The sequence below is a fragment of the Cnephaeus nilssonii genome, assembly GCF_951640355.1.
Source record: "Cnephaeus nilssonii genome assembly, chromosome: 11".
Classification (NCBI taxonomy): domain Eukaryota; kingdom Metazoa; phylum Chordata; class Mammalia; order Chiroptera; family Vespertilionidae; genus Cnephaeus; species Cnephaeus nilssonii.
The window spans coordinates 71,818,767-71,838,050 of NC_137082.1; the positions used below are offsets into that span (position 1 = coordinate 71,818,767).

Consider the following 19,284-nt stretch of genomic DNA (forward strand, 5'->3'; position numbering starts at 1 on the left):
TCCTTTTACTTTAAATCAAATGATATTTCATAGTGGTAGCCTCCAAATATAGAATTGAACTACTTCTTTATTATTATCATCATCAGACATAAAGAAAATTATTAAGCTTGACTAATCCTCAGTTCTGGCATTTTCACTCATCTTGTTTGTTAGATGGTCATATGTCATATTCAGCTAGGGAGATAACACAGGGGTGGGAAATTTCCACGGTGTGTCAGGGTTGACAGGCATCCTCACTAGCTCATTTGTTCTGCACTTAATGCAAAGTGTATATATGCCCTTTTAAGTGGATTTGCAGGTTGTATTTTCTAGTTTTACCCAAGTTAAATAATGGTGACTTTCAAAGATGACTTACAAAGATTGAAGTTATTCAAAGATCGAAGTTTATACATTTAAAAAGTAAGCATAGACAAACAAGAAAATGACAGAGCTAACACTTCCAGTTTAGAGTTCTTCATCAACCCTGTTTGAAAGTAAAAACAGTGACCAGATTAGACAGTAAATTAGCCAAAGAGATTCTAACTTGTCAAGAAGATCATTTAGAATATAGATTTACATTATTATTAACGATGAATGTATCCTAAGTGTATCTTGGTATATTTTCTAATACTCGGAGTGTGAGTGTAGGGTAGGGAGAGTAGTGGGTGCCTTACAACCTTTTTCATGACACAGTGATTAATAAAAGAAGTTTGGAGGATGCTTCTTCACAAAACTGAAGAGGTATCCTAGGGGATTCCACAAGGAAAGGAAGGCCAGGAGGGAGAGCCAAGCTGATGCCTGTTGGGCCTTCTTCCATGGCCACCACTTCACACAGAGCATTCTGCTTTGTCCTTTTCATTTAATGAGTTTCCAGGCAACATTTTATTTGAAGAAAGCAGTCTACTAGTTAAACAACCAGTCCTTTAAATTATTAAATTGATGACAATTGGCTAAAACTCAGAGGGAAAAGTCATTGTAAAACAAATTGTGTGGCACTGTGTTCAGTAAACAAGGAAAAATATATGAGTTACAGAGAGTAATACTTATTACAAAGAAGTAAAACAGGATAAGCGGATAAGAATGATGAGGGTTGGATGCCCTGGTTTAGAAAGTGGTCTAGGAAGGCTCCTTTAAGAAGGTGATCTGAGCAGAGACGTCAATGATGGGGAAGGATCTTAAATTACAAGGTTAGAAGGAAGAATGTTCCAGACAGAGGAAATAAAAAGTATAACCACTTAGGGTGGGAGTGAACATAGGTGGCACCCCTTAAGCAGGTGGGCCAGGCACTTACTGTACAGTCTCAATCCCAAATACAGTGAGTCAGGTTTCTTTTGAGTTCTCTCCTGCCTCTCTTGTCAGTGTCCTGTCTTTTTCACTCCCTGCTCCTTTTTTTCTGCTGCCCCAAAGCATCCTTTTCCATTTCCCATGCTGTCAACTTCTCTCCTATTCTCAGCCAGCTCTTGACTGACTTATTGACACGTTTATTGAGCCCAAATGTAGGCCTGCAAAAGGAAGAGCCACTTCCCAGTACTCCCTGACTCATGCTGCCAAGAGCCCAATTCCTCTTTTGCATGAGTGGTGACCCTGTGGAGGCAAACTTTTAGATTGGCAGGAGAAATGTAAAATTGCTAGGCTTGAAATAAAATACTTGTGTGTAGAAACTGGGCTACAGTATTATACCAGCATGCTAAAAGTGGTTGGGTTCCAGTAGCACTGTAGTAATTTCTTTAACCTCTCTGATTATGCAGTTTTGACATCAAGTAATAAGTAGTATTTTAAAGTATTAAAGAAAATCTGCTTTTTAAATGTAATAGAGCTAATGACTTGAAATAGTACTATAAAGGTCAAGAGAGGATATAGCATTATGCTTGGTTCTTTGTACCAGCTATTTTATTTTCACACTAGAGGCCTGGTGCACGAATTCATGCACGGGTGGGGTCCCTCTGGGTGGCCTGCAGGGATCGGGCCAAAACCCGCAGTCCAACGCCGCCTGCAGCTCCTACCTGCTGCTCCCACTCATCCCGGCCCGACTGTGCCTGACGCTGACTTGCACCCAATCATTCCTGATAGGGAGAGGCCCGCGTTGCCGCAGCAGCGCTCACCAGCCATGAGCCCTGCATCTGGTGCCCTCCCAAGGGGAGTGGCCTGCGGGATCGGGCTGAAACCAGCTCTCTGACATCCCCCAAGGAGTCCCGGATTGCGAGAGGGTGCAGGCCAGGCTGAGGGACCCCCTCTGGTGCACGATTGGGCCAGGGAGGGACCTTGGGAGGGCTCCAGGGTGTGTCCGGCCCATCTCGCTCAGCCCCGATCAACTGGACCCCAGCAGCAAGCTAACCTACCAGTTGGAGCGTCTGCCCCCTGGTGGTCAGTGCACATCATAGCAACTTGTTGACCAGTTGACTGTCTGCCCCCTGGTGGTTAGTGCACATCATAGCACAGGCGTCCTCAAACTACGGCCCGTGGGCGGGCCACATGCGGGTGTTTTTGCCATTTTGTTTTTTTACTTCAAAGTAAGATATGTGCAGTGTGCATAGGAATTTGTTCATAGTTTTTTTTAAACTATAGTCCGGCCCTCCAACGGTCTGAGGGACAGTGAACTGGCCCCCTGTTTAAAAAGTTTGAGGACCCCTGTATAGCGAGTGATTGAGCAGCCTTAGCATACCATTAGCATATTACACTTCGGTTGTTCAGTTGTTCTGCCGTTCGGTCTATTTGCATATTACCCTTTTATTATATAGGATGATTGTAAAGGCATGGTGAAAGGTTTTGCCAAGTTCTGGACGTGAAAGTGACAATAGTCAATTAAAGGCCTGAATCAATTTAAAATCTCACTGCTTGGGCAACAAGATATTCCCCCTTCCTTCCCTTTGCAGTCACTGGGATCTAAACATCACTACGTTTTTTCATAGGCCTTTGTTCACCTCAAATATATTAAAAACTAAAGAACTAACCCGGGGCCTGCAAATTGTGCAGGAGCACATCAGAGCTCTGTAATTTTTCCTGTGTGGGGGTGGCACCGCGGCCCCCACTTGCCTAACTACTCCAGGGTTCTGTATATATATCTTTGCTGATGGATCTTATTTGGACTTCATCCCATTTGCTGCCCAAGTTCTCTCTTTACCACATGTTTTTGTATTTGAGTTCGGAAAATTAGGAATACCTGATTAACTGTTGGATATTTGACTGTAAAATGACGAGTCTCTAAATGTGACAGGACTCATCTTGTTATCCTTCAGGTAAGTTATCTTGGTAGAGCACGTGTTTATCTCCTGGTATAGAGATAAACCAGTGGTCCCCCAAACAGGTTTGCTTTTCTCTGTTAATGAGAAGTCCAGAGATGTGTAGTCAGGACTAGTGGGGTGGCTTCATAGTGTCATCAGAGTCCCAGGTTCCTTCTGTCTTTCTGCTCCTTCATCCTCAGTGAATGTGGTTTACATCCTCTTGGTTCCCAGATGGATACTTCATGTCCCAGGCAGGAAGGTGTGGTGCTTTTTTCAGGAGAGCAGAACCTTCCCAGATATCTCTAGTATACTTCTGCATCTCACTGTCTAGACCTGTGTTACCTTGCCATCCCTGGGAGGCTGGAAGTGGTTTCATTTGGACATGTTGCTGCCCTTTGCAAGAATCAGGGTTCTAGAATGAGGAAGAAAGGAAATGTGGATACCAAAGAGGTAATTAACAGTGTCTGCAGTGCTCCTCTTATTAGACCTTTGCTCAGAACCATTCTTAAACTTCCTCCTGTAATTTACTCTCAACACTAGATGAGCCAGAAAAAAGAAAAATCAGTGTAAAATCTATGGCCACATATTATTGCTGCTTTATAGATTCCATAAACTGTATTACTTACCTTGATTCCTTTCTTTACCAGAATTATCCATCAAACCTTCCCCTGATACTAAAGATTTAACTACCACTAAGGATACAGAAAGAAGTTGTGGCAACTAATTGTAATAGCCAAAGACTAAACAGTTTAGTTGTCCAGTAATAGAAGACTGATTGACTAAGCCATATATAAAAGAACTGAGGCCCAGTGCATGATTGAATCATGCACGTGTAGGGTCCCCTACACGCTTTCGCTTTCGATCGCGGGGGAGCTGGGTGCCTGTCTGCTGGTGCACCAGGCCTTTGGGAAGCCTCCGGCTCGGCGGAGGCTTCCGAAAGGCCTGGTGCCGGAGCGGACAGGCACCCAGCTCCCCCGCTTTTGATGGTCCGCGGCGGGACATGAGCTCGCTGCCCCAGAGGCCCCTTCTGTTCCGCAGCACAGCCATGGCGCAGACACTGAGCTCGAGCCACCGCTGGCAACGCGAGCTCAGCGTCCCGCTGGCCCAATCGGCTACCCCGGCCACCCCGAGTCCCGCCCCCTGCGCCTCCCGCTGGCCCAATCGTGGGCGTAGTGGAGTGATGGTAATTTACATATTACCATTTTATTAGGTAGGATGAGGAATATGTCTGCAGACACCTAAATATAGTGTTGGGTGAAAAAAATAAGGTGGAAAAGTATGCATAGTATGCTAGCATTTATCTAAAAAGGCTGTCTCTTCCTTCCCCTGCCCCATGGAAAGATAAAATGAACAAAAGCTTTATTTTTATTTTTAAATATTTTTATTGATTTCAGAGAGGAAGGGAGAGGGAGAGAGAGAGAGAAACATCAATGATGATAGAGAATCATTGATAAGATGCCTCCTGCATGCCCCCCAGCGGGGATCGAGCCCATATGCCCTGACTGGGAATTGAACTTTGACCTCCTGGTTCATGGGTTGATGCTTAACCACTGAGCCACACTAACTGGGCACCTTTTTGCATTTTTGACTTTGGAACCATCCTAAGTATTTTAAAGCATTAGAAAATAAAATTAATTTTTTTAAATGTATCTTTATTGTTAAAGTATTACAGATGTCTCCTTTCTTCCCCCATTGACGCCCTCCACCCCATGGCCGCCCCCTACCCAGGCCTTCACTACACTATTGTCTGTGTCCATGAGTTATGCATATATGCATATAAGTTCTTTGGTTAATCACTTCCCTCTGAGATTCATCAGTCTGTTAAAAAAAACTTTTTATTTTGAGATCATTTTAAACTTTAAAAATGTTGCAAATTAAGTGCAGAATTCTAGGACCCTTCACCAAGCTTCCCTTAATGTTAATATTTTATACTAGAGGCCCGATGTACGAAAATTCGTGCTAGAGTAGGCCTTTCTTCCCCTGGCTGCCAGCACCGGCTTCCCTCTGGCACCTAGGACCTGGGCTTTCCTCCTCCGGCTGCCAGCAGGCACCTGGGACCTGGGCTGCTTCCCCCGGGCTGCCGGCAGGCACCCGGGAGCCCGGCTTCGTCTGGAATGATGTCCGGTCTAATTAGCATATTACCCTTTTATTATTATTATTATTATTATTATTATTATTATTATTATAGAAGATAACCATAATGCAATTATTGAAACCAGGAAATTATCATTGATACAATACTTTATCACAGACTTTGTTCATATTCCTTCAGTTTCCTACAAATGTTTTTCTTGTGGTATGAGATTCAGTCTAGGATTTCACATTTCCTGTAGAAGTCATGGCTCTTTTGCCAGCTTCAGTCTGTAATAACTTCCGTCTTTTCTTATTTTTCATGACCTTGACACTTCTGAAGGGTACTGATCAGCTGTTTTCTAGAATGGCTCAATTTGTGTTTGCTTGATGTTTTCTTATCAGATTTTGAAGTTATGCATTTTGGACAAGAATATCATAGAAGTGGTGTTATAGCCTTTTCTGTGTATCATATCACGAGGTATATGATGTCAATACCTTACTTGTGATGTTAATCTTGATTACTTGGTTGAGTGGCATCTGCCTGATTTCTCTACTGTAAAGTAACTCTTTTTACCTTTAAAATTAATCAATATCTTGGGAGGAGATATTCTGAGACTTTAACCTGTTTCTCATCATACTTTTGCCTATTTTAGCATTTATCAATGGTACTTGACTTCATTAATTATTATTATGGTGTTTGGCTAAAGGTAATTTTCTGTTTCAGTCACTCCTTCTGCAGATATTAATTGGAATTCTACGATAAAGAACAGTTGACCTTTGCCCACCATTTATTTACTTGTCAGTATGGACTCAATAATATTTATTTTATGGGTTATAATTCATTACTCTCATTGTTGTTCAGATTTGGTCATTTGTAGGTCCTTCACGTTGGCTCCTGTATTGTGTGACAGGCTGCCATCAGTTTTTGAGCACTTCCTTTCTAGCACCACGAGGTGTTCAGATTCATGCCCCATGTTTCCTGTTTTAGCCATGGAATTGGCATTTCTCCATGGATCCCTCGTTCCTTTTATTTGAGGATGGCATTTAGAAACTAAGATTTGGTACTAGGTATGCACATTGCTACTGGAGTATTATTGCTTCTAGATACTCTGAGCAGACAGAGCTAGGAAATATACACACACACACACACACACACACACTCTAACATAAATACTCATACCACACATCTCTATTTATTCCGTTTCTGTCCATCCATAGTGAGATTTCTGATTCCAGACCAACACCACAGAATTCTTTCTAGCCTTTCCCACTTCCTTATTTGAAACTCCTTTCCCTGGCTGTGAGAAGCCTGGATGCCATTATCACAACAAAGTATATTTATTCATTTGTTCAATCCTAATATACACATAAGTATACTAATTTCAGAATTATTAGCCCATATTCTGTGAAAAGTAAATTTACCAGCCTGTAATATTGGACTATATAGTGGGTGTTTTTTTTTGTTATTAGTCTTACAGTATACAATGAAAATACCATTTTCCAAAGTTACTGGGTCTAGTTTTTTTATTTCCCACCCCCTTCATTGTGATTAAATTAATGTAGGGAAAATTTATTTTTAAAATTCTAAAACAAAACAACACAGTTGAATCTAGCTGTATATCAAGTAAACAGCATGAACTCAAGAGAGAAATTATTTCAAATGCCTATATTTAATATTTTTTTCATTGTCGTTTTGATAGGATTTCAGTTTGCAAGTCCTGTATACCCTTTATCCATATTCACCAACTGTTTACATTTTGCCGCATTGACTTTGTTATTTTTGCCCTTTTTAACCCTCTCCTCTGTGTCTCTGAGTGCATACATAGACATAACATGCTCATGCACACATACTAGTACACACACCATTTTTGTCTGAACCATTTGAGAGTAAGTTGCCTCCTAAGGACTTTAGTGCAGCAGTCACCAACCTTTCGGACCTCGGACCACCGGTTAGTGACCGCTTCTTTAGTGTGTATTTCCTAAGTGCCAGGACATTCTCTTATATAAACACAATTCAGTTCTCAGAATCAGGAAATGAGAATACTGTCCAATCCATAGTCCTTATTCAAATTCTGTAATTTCTCTCAACATTCGTTATAGCTATTATTCCCCCTAAGATCCAGCCCAGGATCACCCATTACATAAAGTTCTCCTCTCTCTAGCCCCCTTTAACTTGAGTCATTTCATCCATATTTCTTTTCCTTTTATGACTTTGATGTTTTTGAAGAGTACAGGCCAGTCATTTTATAGACTGTCCCTCAGTTTCTGTTTGTGTCTCCTCAGGATTGGATTCAGGTTTAGTAATACTACTACTGAAGTGATATGTCCTTGTCAACATATCATAAGAGGAACATATGATGTCTGTTTGTCTGATAATAGACTTTGGTCTCTTAGTTAAGTGGCATCTGCCAGATTTCTCTACTATAAGTTGCTATTTTTTCCCTTTGAAATTAATAAGGAATTTTGGATAGATAGTTTGAAACTGTAATATCCTGTTTCTCATCAACATTTACACATTGATTTTAGTTTCCATTGATTATCTTTGCCTGAATCAGTCATCATTATGATGGTTTTAAGGTGGTGATTATCTGTAACCCTACATTTTTTTGGCTACTACTATAAAAAAGAATTTTCCCTTTTCTCCCATTTATTTATGTCAGTATGTACTCATGGATTCTTTTTTATTCAGTGGGTTATATTCCACTGCTATCTTTATTTCTTTTGATGTTTAAATAGTCCTAGACTTAGCCAGTGGCAGCCTCCTCAAGTTTCGAGTGTTATTTTAATACTAGAAGCCCGGTGCACGAAATTCGTGCACGGTGGGGGGTTGTTCCTCAGCCCAGCCTGTACCCTCTCCAATCTGGGACTCCTGGAGGGATGTCCGACTGCCCGTTTAGGCCCGATCCTGGTGGGATCGGGCCTAAACGGGCAGTCGGACATCCCTCTCACAATCCAGGACTGCTGGCTCCCAACTGCTTGCCTGCCTGCCTTCCTGATTGCCCCTAACCGCTTCTGCCTGCCAGCCTGATCACCCCCTAACCACTCCGCTGCCAGCCTGGTTGATGCTTAACTGCTCCCCTGCCAGCCTGTTTGCCCCCAACTTCCCTCCTCTGTCTGCCTGGTCACCCCTACTGCCCTCTCCTGCAGGGTTGATCACCTCCAACTGCCCTCCCTTGCAAACCTGGTCCCTCTCAACTGCCCTCCCTTGCAGGCCTGGTCCCTCACAACTGCCCTCCCTTGCAGGCCGGGTGCCTCCCAACTGCCCTCTCCTGCTGGCCATCTTTTAGTGGCCATCTTGTGTCCACATGGGGGCAGGATCTTTGACCACATGGGGGCAGCTATATTGTGTGTTGCAGTGATGATCAATCTGTATATCACTCTTTTATTAGATAGGATAGAGGCCTGGTGCACGGGTGGGGGCCAGCTGGTTTGCTCTGAAGGGTGTCACAGATAAGGGTGGGGGTTCCCTTGGGGTGTGGGGCGGCCTGAGCGAGGGGCCTGTGGTGGTTTGCAGGCCGGCCATGCCCCCTGGCAACCCAAGGGGAGGCCCTGGTATCTGGAATTTATTTTCCTTCTACAATTGAAACTTTGTAGCCTGGGGCGGAACCAAGCCTGCTGTTCCCTCCGGGGCGGCAGCCATTTCTGTGGTAGTTAATTCACCTTCTACAATTGAAACTTTGTTGCCTTAAGCGGGTGGGCCCGGCCAGGGTGTGCGGAAAGCTTTGCTTCCCCTGTTGCCACCGGCAACCCTGGCCTGCTCTCTCAAGCTCCATTCTGCCGCCATTTGTTTGAATTTGTTTACCTTCTATAATTGAAACTTTGTAGCTTGAGTGGAGGCTTAGGCCTGCAGCGGCTATGGAAAGCTTGGCTTCCTCTGTTACCTGGGAAACCTTGCTCTCTGTGGCTGTAGCCATCTTGGATTGGGGTTAATTTGCATACTCGCCCTGATTGGCTGGTGGGCGTGGCTTATGTATCAGAGTGATGGTTAATTTGCATATTACCATTTTATTAGAGAGGATATCTCCATCATTGTGTGAGTACTTCCTTGCATTCTGGCACAGTAATATGTTTTAGGCTCATCTTATACTTTGTCTGCCCCAGCCCTCCAATTAACCATTTCTCTAACATGACTTTGTTCTGTCTTATGAACAATGGAATTTAGAAACCAAGATTAGAGAGTCAGTTGTATTCTTTACCACTGGAATGCTATTGCTTCTAGACCCTCTCAGTGAACATAGCTGGAATACATACACACAGAGAATATAAATATGCATATACATATAATATGCCTTCATATGTATATGTGTATATGAACAAGTATACATATAAACTTAATTATGAATACACACATATATCCACATCTATTTCTATGTATATATATACATGTATATATACACATGCGCATACCTAACCATGAGTTAACACTGATAACCTCCAATCTATTCCTACACCACAGTCATTCTAGTTTTCCTCCTTTCCATATTTGTAATTTCCTTTTTCAACTCTCAGTATATGTATTAATGTGCTCAATCCTAGATTACACAGAAAGTAGTTTTGAAACTGCTAACCCTACCACTGTGAAAAAGAAACCTACCTGCAAGTGGGTATTTAAAACACTATGATTTGACTGTACATATATAGTAGGATATAACCCTAAGTGGGTGAAAACAAATCTTACATGTTTTTCAGTAATTACGTTTTGGTGAGATTATAATGATACTGTTTTTCTGAGACTATTATATATATACTAGAGGCCCGGTGCACAAAATTCATGCACGGGTGGGGGCAGGTGTCCCTCAGCCCAGCCTGCACCCTCTCCAATCTGGGACTCCTCGAGGGATGTCCGACTGCCCGTTTAGGCCCGATCCGGATTGTGCCTAAACGGGCAGTCGGACATCCCTCTCACAATCCAGGATTGCTGGCTCCCAACTGCTTGTCTGCCTGCCTTCCTGATTGCCCCTAACTGCTTCTGCCTGCCAGCCTGATCACCCCCTAACCACTCCCCTGCCAGCCTGATTGATGCCTAACTGCTCCCCTGCCAGCCTGTTTGCCCCTAACTGCCCTCCCCTGCAGGCCTGGTCACCCCTACTTGCCCTCCCCTGCAGGCTTGATCGCCCCCAACTGCCCTCCCCTGCAGGCCTAGTCCCCCCCAACTGCTCTCCCCTGCAGGCCTAGTCCCCCCCAACTGCTCTCCCCTGCAGGCCTGGGTACCCCCCCAACTGCCCTTCCCTGCAGGCCCGGTCGCCCCCAACTTCCCTCCTCTGCCGGCCTGGTCACCCCTAACTGCCCTTCCCTGCAGGCTTGATTGCCCCCAACTGCACTCCCCTGCAGGCCTGGTCCCCCCCAACTGCTCTCCCCTGCAGGCCTGGGTCCCTTCCAACTGCCCTCCCCTGCTGGCCATCTTGTGGTGGCCATCTTGTGTCCACATGGGGGCAGCCATCTTTGACCACATAGGGGCAGCCATCTTGTATGTTGGAGTGATGGTCAATTTGCATATTACTCTTTTATTAGATAGGACTAGTGGCCTGGTGCACGAAATTCGTGCACGGCAGGGGGGGGTGTCCCTCAGCCTGGCCTGCACCCTCTCCAATCTGGGACCCCTTGGGGGATGTCCGACTGCCGGCAGTCGGACATCCCTCTCGCAATCCGGGACTGCTGGCTCCTAACTGCTCACCTGCCTGATTGCCCTTAACCACTCTGTCTGCCAGCCTGCTCGCCCCCAACTGCCCCCGCCACTGGCCTGCTTGCCCCCACCTGCCCTGCCCTCTGGCCTGCTTGCCCCCAACTGCCCCCCCCACCGGCCTGATGGCCCCCAACTGACCCCCACTGATGGCCTGCTCACCCCCAACTGGCCCCTCCTTGCCAGCCTGCTCACCCCCAACTGCCTCTCCTGCCGACCTGATCACCCCCAACAGCCCCCCCCCCCACCGGCCTGATCACCCACAACTGCCCTCCCCTCTTGGCCCCTAACTGTCTCTACCTTGGCCCCGCCACCATTGCTTTGTCCAGAAGAACGTCCAGAATGTCTCCTGGAAGGTCTCCCAGTCTAATTAGCATATTACCCTTTTATTAGTATAGATAGTGGCCTGGTGCACGGGTGGGGGCTGGCTGGTTTGCCCTGAAGGGTGTCCCAGATCAGGGTGGGGGTTCCCTTGGGGGGCGGGGCGGCCTGGGCAAGGAGCCTGTGGTGGTTTGCAGGCTGGCCACGCCTCCATCAGGGTGGGGGTCCCCACTGGGGACAGTGCCAGACTTGGTGAGGGGCTGGGGCAGTTTGCAGGCCAGCCATGCCCCCAGGGGGTGAGGGTCCCTGCTGGGGGTGCCTGGCCAGCCTGGAAGAGGGGCTGATGGCTGTTTGCAGGCTGGCCACCCCCCCCCCAGCGGGGACCCTCACCCCATGGGGGTGTGGCCAGCCTGGGTAAGGGGCTGAGGGCCATTTTCAGGCTGGCCATGCCCCCCAGCGGGGACCCTCACCCCGATGGTGGCATGGCCAGCCTGGGTGAGGGGCTGAGGGCCTTTTGTAGGCCCCTCCCTTGGAAGCTGGCCCGGGTGACCCAAGCCTCCTGCGCGCTCAGGCCAGCTCCATGGCCGCCATCCACAGGCCCCTCCTTCAGCAGCCGGCCAGGGTGGGCGGGAAGCTTGGGTTGCCCCCAGCGATGGAGGAAGCCAAGCTTCATTGCCGGGCGCAACCCAAGCCTCCTGCTCGCTCTGGCCTGCTACATGGCCGCCGCCCACAGGCCCCTCCTTCGGCAGGCGGCCCAGGCGGGCGGGAAGCTTGGCTTCCTCCATCGCCGGGAGCCACCCAAGCCTCCCGCCTGCTCTGGCTGGCTCCGTGGCCGCCGCCATCTTTGGCCCACTAATTTGCATATTCCCTCCTGATTGGCTGCGGGCATCGTGGAGTGATGGTCAATTACCATATTACTCTTTCATTAAATAGTATATATTGTGGGATAAATCAAATGAGTCATGACATTGTTGTGGTTAAGAACTGAGTTTTAAACATGGTTGAAGAGATACAGATACATGGTTAATGAATTTAAAATATTGTTATGATCTCATGATGTGTTTTGTCTTATATGTGCAATGGCTGTATATACTATACACACACAAACACTTCTATTTTTTCCCATTTAATAGGCTAGAAACAATGACCAACCAGTAGCAGAGAGCACCTCTAGGGCATCCAGACTGTTGTCTCTAGCTACCATTTCCTATCAAAGAAACTAGGATGCCTTGAAACAAATGGCTGACTCCACTTCTGGGCAGGAAATATGCAGTAGGAGCATGAAACATATTGTCATACCAGAAAGCATGGGAGCTATCAGAGACTACTGGTCTTTGATATAACATACAAACATAAATACAGACATACGCATATATTTTTCTTTATCTGTATGTGTATGTATGTATGCATGCGCACAAATGCGCATGTGTACACACACACACACACACACACACACACACATTAACCATGAGCTCATCCTGATACCTCCTACTGCATTTTAATACCAGAGTATATTCTAGTCTCCCTCCTTTCCATATTTGACTGGATCATGTCAGAAAAACTCAGGAGCCAACTTGAAAATGTTCTCACAGGACATTTTTGAACAGCAATAGAAATAATAACAGCAGTGCAATAAAACATAGGACATGTATTTAAATGTAACCTCATTTTGTTTCTTAAACAAAATATTAAAAATCTTCCTCAGTCGCTTTGGTGGATGTTATTTTGAGAATTGATTAAATAAAGAGAAAGAATTAAACATTTAGCTTGTCTCTCCTATATGAACTGTATCATCAGGGTAACCAAAAATTTGACAAGGGAAATTATAATCCTTAATGAAACAATTGTTCTGGACAGTGATCATCAATTCAAAATAAGGATAACCAGACATCATGTGCCTCTTGATGGAAATTCAGCACTACCTATGAAATACACTTGCCAAAAATGAAATCTTAGCCTGCTTAAGTCTCAAGATATAACTTCCACTTTAGGGGAGATACAAGGAGCAGGGGCACTTATTCTCAGACACAACCAGAATGAAGACGGCAAAATGTAGACTGTCTTAAACTATAAGACAGATATCTGGTTTCTTAAAAAAAAAATAATAAATTACATATGAAAAAAGAGAGATCAAAGGCAAGGAGTATCTATAGATTAAGAGACTTGAGACATATCAACCAGTTACAGTGTAATGTCTTTCCTTGGATCCTGATCCAAACAAGCGAGCTTTAACAAGTATGTATGAGATAAGCAGGGAAATTGGAAGAAACGGAGTATTAATTTTTTGAAGTATGGCGATGATAATATGTTTTACAAGAGTTCTTATCTTTAGAAATACATATTGAAATGTGTAAGGATGAAACAATATGGTGCCTAGGATTTGCTTCCTAATGATCTTGGCGGGTAGAGGCATAATAGATGAAACAGGATTGTCTATACGAAATTATTATACTTTACTTTTGTGTGTGTGGAATTTGCTGTAGTAAAATTAAAAAGTGGTGCTGCCAGCTCTGAGGCATTTCCCAAAAGAGCAGGACCGGATCCCGGGAATGAATGCCTCCACTAAGATCATAGGCTAGTGGGGGGGAGTACGCCATGTTCTTCTCATCACTTTACCCTAGCACACACTGGTCACTCAATAAATAGCGGGTGACGAAATAAGTGACCTTGAAAGGGCAGCTGGCATTTTGGTGAATTCTGTCCCATGACTCATAACTTCAAGACCTGACCACTCATACCACATGGAACTTAAGCATTTCCCTATTCCTTGGGCCACTGCCATTATATCTGGTGACATGATGTGTATGGCCCTCCTTCCTTCCAGGCTCAGGCCCGATGTCACCGGATAGGCCAGAGTAAAGCTGTGAAGGTGTATCGCCTCATTACTCGGAACTCCTATGAGCGAGAAATGTTTGATAAGGCCAGCCTGAAGCTGGGTCTAGACAAGGCTGTTCTTCAGGATATCAACCGAAAGGGCAGCACCAATGGAGTGAGTATGACGGTACCTGTGCTGGAGCCTTGAGCATTTGTCACACAGCTGGGGCCTCTGGATTCTTCCTGCAGCTGTTTTAAGATTGACTCACCAAACTGAGTCAGGCCAAACAAGTTTGTTGGGTAATACCCTACCCTAGAGGGTAATTCGGGTCAGGTCTCTGCATCTGATAGATGGATAAAGGAAATCTGTAGGAACAGTTATGTAGTAGGACTGTCCAACATGCAGTAACATTTCAGTAAACAGAGTTTTTTAACAGTGCCTGTTAGAAGTGAGTAGATCTTTACACTTAATTCTAAATTATCTATTGTCACCATGCTTTTATCTCATACTCCAGACAATGGAACCTATTTTATCTGTATCCCTCAATGCCCCTAACAGTCCTTGGCATATTAAAGATGTTCAATGCATGATGGTCAGTGAATAAATGAATGAATAGATTAGCAGCTTAAAGTAATAAAATCTTTTTTCCCCTCTAAAGGGGATAAAAATTGCAGCTAAGATTCTTAAATTGTATTAAAGTATAGACAAACAAAGTAGAATATCTCCTTAATCTCTGGGCTCAGGGCATCAAAGGTTGGGAATTAAACCTTCTAAATGAATTCTCTTTAGTCCAGATGTTCTATATCCTCGTAGCTATGCATGTGTTGCTAAGTATAATACTTCAAGTTACCAGTGCTGCGAGTTATGGAATTCCCTCTTGTGATTGATATAAAGAGAACCAGATTCTTAATTAAAACCAGGAAGGGGTGTTTTGAACTCCCCATTTCCTGTTTTCAACAAGCAATTGAGAAGATCACACTTGGCACAGGATCCTCTCTTTAGTTAAGAAATGACATCATTTCCAATACTAATGTATTTATTTAATAATGAAGAAATCATTCTTTAGCTCATTGGGTACATCTGGAGGTTTTTAAAGATACAGACTCAAACTGAAATATAAAATAAACATTAAATATATCCTCTTTAATGGTGCATAGTTTTAATGGCTTGTGACATTTGGTAATAACCAACGTCCTGAAGAACGTTAGGGTCATTGGGTCATGGGCTGGGTTTTATTCTGGAGCTCCCTATAGAGGATCGTCTGCCTGCCCTCCCCATAGTTCTCTTGAGTGCCTTTATCTGGGCTTTCATTTTCTAAAGCTTGTTGTTCATGTCTTTATTCTTCTGATATGTGCAGTTAGTGGAGGTACTGTGTACTGAGTCACAAGGGCCAGATTTGAGGCTGTTTTTCTCCTGTGCATTTTCTACTTTGTGAGTAGCCTTTGGTGACCTGTCCAGGTACAGCAGCTTTCGAAAATGGAGGTAGAGGACTTGCTCCGGAAAGGTGCTTATGGAGCTTTAATGGATGAAGAAGACGAAGGCTCCAAATTCTGTGAAGAAGACATAGACCAGATTCTGCAGAGGAGAACCCACACCATCACCATCCAGTCTGAAGGGCAGGGGTCCACTTTTGCCAAGGTATATAGGACCTTCTCTCCAGAGTCCATTGGGGGGAGCGAGAAGAAAGTTGTTCAGGCTTTGACTCTCATTAGTCAGACTTCTATTTCCCTAAGTACACTATTGAAATTTTCTGGCTACACATTTATTCTGTGTGACACTGAAGAAACAGGTTCTTAGAGGATGTGTCAGTAATGAGCTAGAAGCTACAGAAAGAACGCCACTCCTAACCTCTGGGAGCTGGTTTTCAGTGAGCAGGATAGACACCTTAGCTCACAAGTCACACTATTCACTGTTCACAAAGCCTGCTCTGAAGCCCTTGTGGTCACTTTGATTCCTTGCAGAGCACTCCTTGGTCAGTTTCTAGTGAACACCCCATTCCTCAACCTCAAGCAAGCATCTTCTTCATTTCATGAGAAAATACATTTTAGTCAATAATCCCAGCTAGGTGCTGCCCTGCAAGTTACTGGATTTAGAATTCAGCTAATTAGACCACTTATCAGATCACTCTCAGGTTTCCCTGACCACAGGCTCCATGAGCTTTGTGACCTGTCTAATTAAACTCCTGTTTGACATGGGACATTTTCAGTAGGATATTTTGTGTTTTATAGCCATCACTTATCTCTGTCCACCTCATACTGCCCACCTCAGTGCCTTTTCTGTAGCAGGCGTTTGGTAACTGGTGGACTGAAAGAAAAGTTTTATCTAGGGAAGTTTTAAGAATTAATTCTTTCCCAGGGAACTAGATGTCAAGTAATACATTGCCATTGTTTTCCAGGGCTGTCTTCCTGCTTCCAAGTTTAAGTTTCAAAAAATGATCTGTAGGTTGAAATTGTAATTTCCTGAACCAGTCTTTTAAAAGAGAAGAAGAAGAATAGCTTTGAGGCTCTGTTTGAGTTTCTGATACATTTTAAAGAACACAGGTGTTTATTAATGTGTACTGTGTTCAAGCACAGCTTACTGATGCTTATCTTCTTCACAGGCTAGCTTTGTGGCTTCAGGAAACAGAACAGATATTTCCTTAGATGATCCGAATTTTTGGCAGAAATGGGCTAAAATAGCTGAACTGGACACTGAAGCAAAGAACGAAAAGGTACAGCATTAAGAATATTTTATTCCATTGAACATTTCACTGTGTCTTATAGGACCATAAATTCCCACACAGCTCAAGTCATTATTTACTCCTGAGCCGTAATTCTTAAATGAGATGGTAGATGTAATATACTTAAAACATGCTTAGCTTCATTAACATTAACTGTTAGAATTTAAAATGACCTATGGGACATACTGAGCACCTGAGAAATCAAGGCAATTAGAACTGGAACTGGCCCAACAGGTCAAGTTTAGTCCTCTGGCCCAAGCCAACATCCCAATCTTGGTATGTGACCATTTTACCTCTTTTTCACCATTCCTATGAAAGAAACAGGAATACTGAGAAGAGGGGAAAAGCACAATAAGTAAAGTTTGTTGGCTTCACTTCCTTTCTTTCAGTATCTTGAATTTTTCTATTTCTATACATAAGAGAGAGAATGGTCTTAAAATAAAGCCAGAGTTTGAACACTGCCTCTGCCCCTGACTGGATGCGAGCCTTTGGGCAAGGTACTTGACCTCACTGAAACAAGTGGAAAAGGAGGTGGTGATAGCACTCATGACTATAACTGCCTAGGACCTTGTGAGGCGCCCCACGCCTTAAGCGTTAGTTCCCCCTCCCTCTGTCTCAGATCCTATCACCTCACTGCAGAATGAGCACACATCCCTTTTTACCTGTCTTCTTAGGTGAGTATTGAACTCTTGTGAACCCACAAGCCCCGGAGACAGTTCCTGCAGATATCCAGCTTATTCAATAGCCAGCACCCAGCCTTAACTCTTCTTCTGTAGGATCACCAGAGGGTGTTTAATTCAACTTTCTCCAAATAGGAAGATTGTGCAGTCCTTTAGTAACCTGTGTTTTACAGTTTCACAGTCAAGAAGTTAACTCTGTGCAAGAGAAGTTGGCAAAGGGGGGTGGGGGGGAGGGTTTTTGCCCTATGGATAGTAAGAAGCAGTTGGAGCAGGTGGAAAGTAAGGTGACTGAAGCAGGGATGACACTAGAAATTTACCTGGACTACATAGGGGAGTATTCAGGACCTTAGCCTACCTTTGGAAAGAGATGTAAGGGGAAGGAGTGAGACGCATGAGATGATGGAGATAAGAGAGGAGGCGATGGTTGTGGCCAGGAGAGCCACCAAAACGAGAGGTTCCTGGGCTAGAAATAATGTGAAAGACAAAACGTTAGTATTTAGTGCCAGTGGAAGGCAGAAAATGGAACAGCTGGAATATGTGTTTGTCTTGAGAAAGTTGCTGAGCAGATGGAATTCTCCAACTGGTCCTGTCTCCAGAACACAGCCTGCCTCTGCATGCTGGGCAGAACGGCTGGGGTGCACCACTCCGTCTTTCTTGGCAAGAGCAGACTGTCACTCTGGGCACTGGGGGGCCTTGCCTGCCCATACTGTTAGAATGACTGCAGAGACAGCAGATGGTGACAGATGACACGTCAACTTCAGCCAGTCCCAGAGAATCCCCACTGCTTGTCGTGGACAGAGCTGGTGTGCTGAGACCAGGGTATGGTTCTTTCCCAAATGTGTCTTGAGGAATGTCAACAGGATGTGCTTGTGCATTGTGATGGGAAGACAGAAGCAGGGCTTTCTCCCCAGTAGTCCTCTCTGTTTCTAGGAAAGCTTAGTGCTCGACCGGCCTCGCGTGAGAAAGCAGACCAAACACTACAACTCCTTTGAGGAGGATGAGCTCATGGAGTTTTCAGAGTTGGACAGTGACTCTGATGAAAGGCCCACGAGGTCAAGGCGCCTCAATGATAAAACCAGGCGCTACCTCCGAGCCGAATGCTTCCGGGTAGAGAAGAACCTGCTCATCTTTGGGTGGGTATTGGCTTTGCCTATTTGTTGTTGGTGTTCGGTCCCTGAGATTTGTTCAGTGTGTCTCTCCAGTCACCTCTGGAGTTATGGGCTGATGCAGGCTCGGTTAGAGCAAGAGAGAACTGTGCTTTCTGCCCATGACCACCCCCCCCCACTACCCCCACCCCAGTCACTGTACACTCTGCTGCCCTATTGTAGATGTGCCATTTCTCATATGCTTGTCGCAGCGAATCTTTGCTACTAATTTGCTGCCTGGTACTGATTTCCTGCCTTTCCCCCCACCAAGGATATATAAGGAGTCAGTGCAACAGATGTTCCCGTTAAGGCATGATTTGTGCAGGGCTCTGGCTTTGATCGAAATAGAAGGTTTACCTTCTGGGAGCTCACCATTGCTTTTAAATACTGCAGCTGAACTCCTTTAATTCCAAATTTTTATTTTGCGATCCAAATATTTTTGTCCCTCTCTTCTTAATCTAGTGACCATATAAAGCACTCAGTGGCCAGTGTCCAGGTCACCTTAGTGACATTTGGTATGTTACAACATACAGGCCTCCAAGGCCTTGCAGGACAAGGCTCTTGGACCAGTTAATAGACCCAACAGAGGATGAGAAGCTCTCTTGGCCCCTCTTTGTCCTGCAGTGTTGAGGGCATGCATGGCCCTCGCTC

At 44.8% G+C, this 19,284-nt stretch overlaps 1 protein-coding gene across 2 annotated transcripts in view; it reads left to right on the forward strand.

Moving 5' to 3' along the window:
- CHD6 (chromodomain helicase DNA binding protein 6) overlaps positions 1-19,284 on the forward strand; it is a 181,831-nt gene that overhangs the window by 107,944 nt on the left and 54,603 nt on the right. For both annotated transcript variants that reach the window (XM_079785076.1, XM_079785077.1), the window contains 4 exons: positions 14,099-14,263; positions 15,548-15,727; positions 16,689-16,799; positions 18,419-18,621. In XM_079785076.1, coding sequence (XP_079641202.1) covers positions 14,099-14,263; positions 15,548-15,727; positions 16,689-16,799; positions 18,419-18,621 — 659 coding nt within the window. The remainder of the gene's footprint in view (positions 1-14,098; positions 14,264-15,547; positions 15,728-16,688; positions 16,800-18,418; positions 18,622-19,284) is intronic.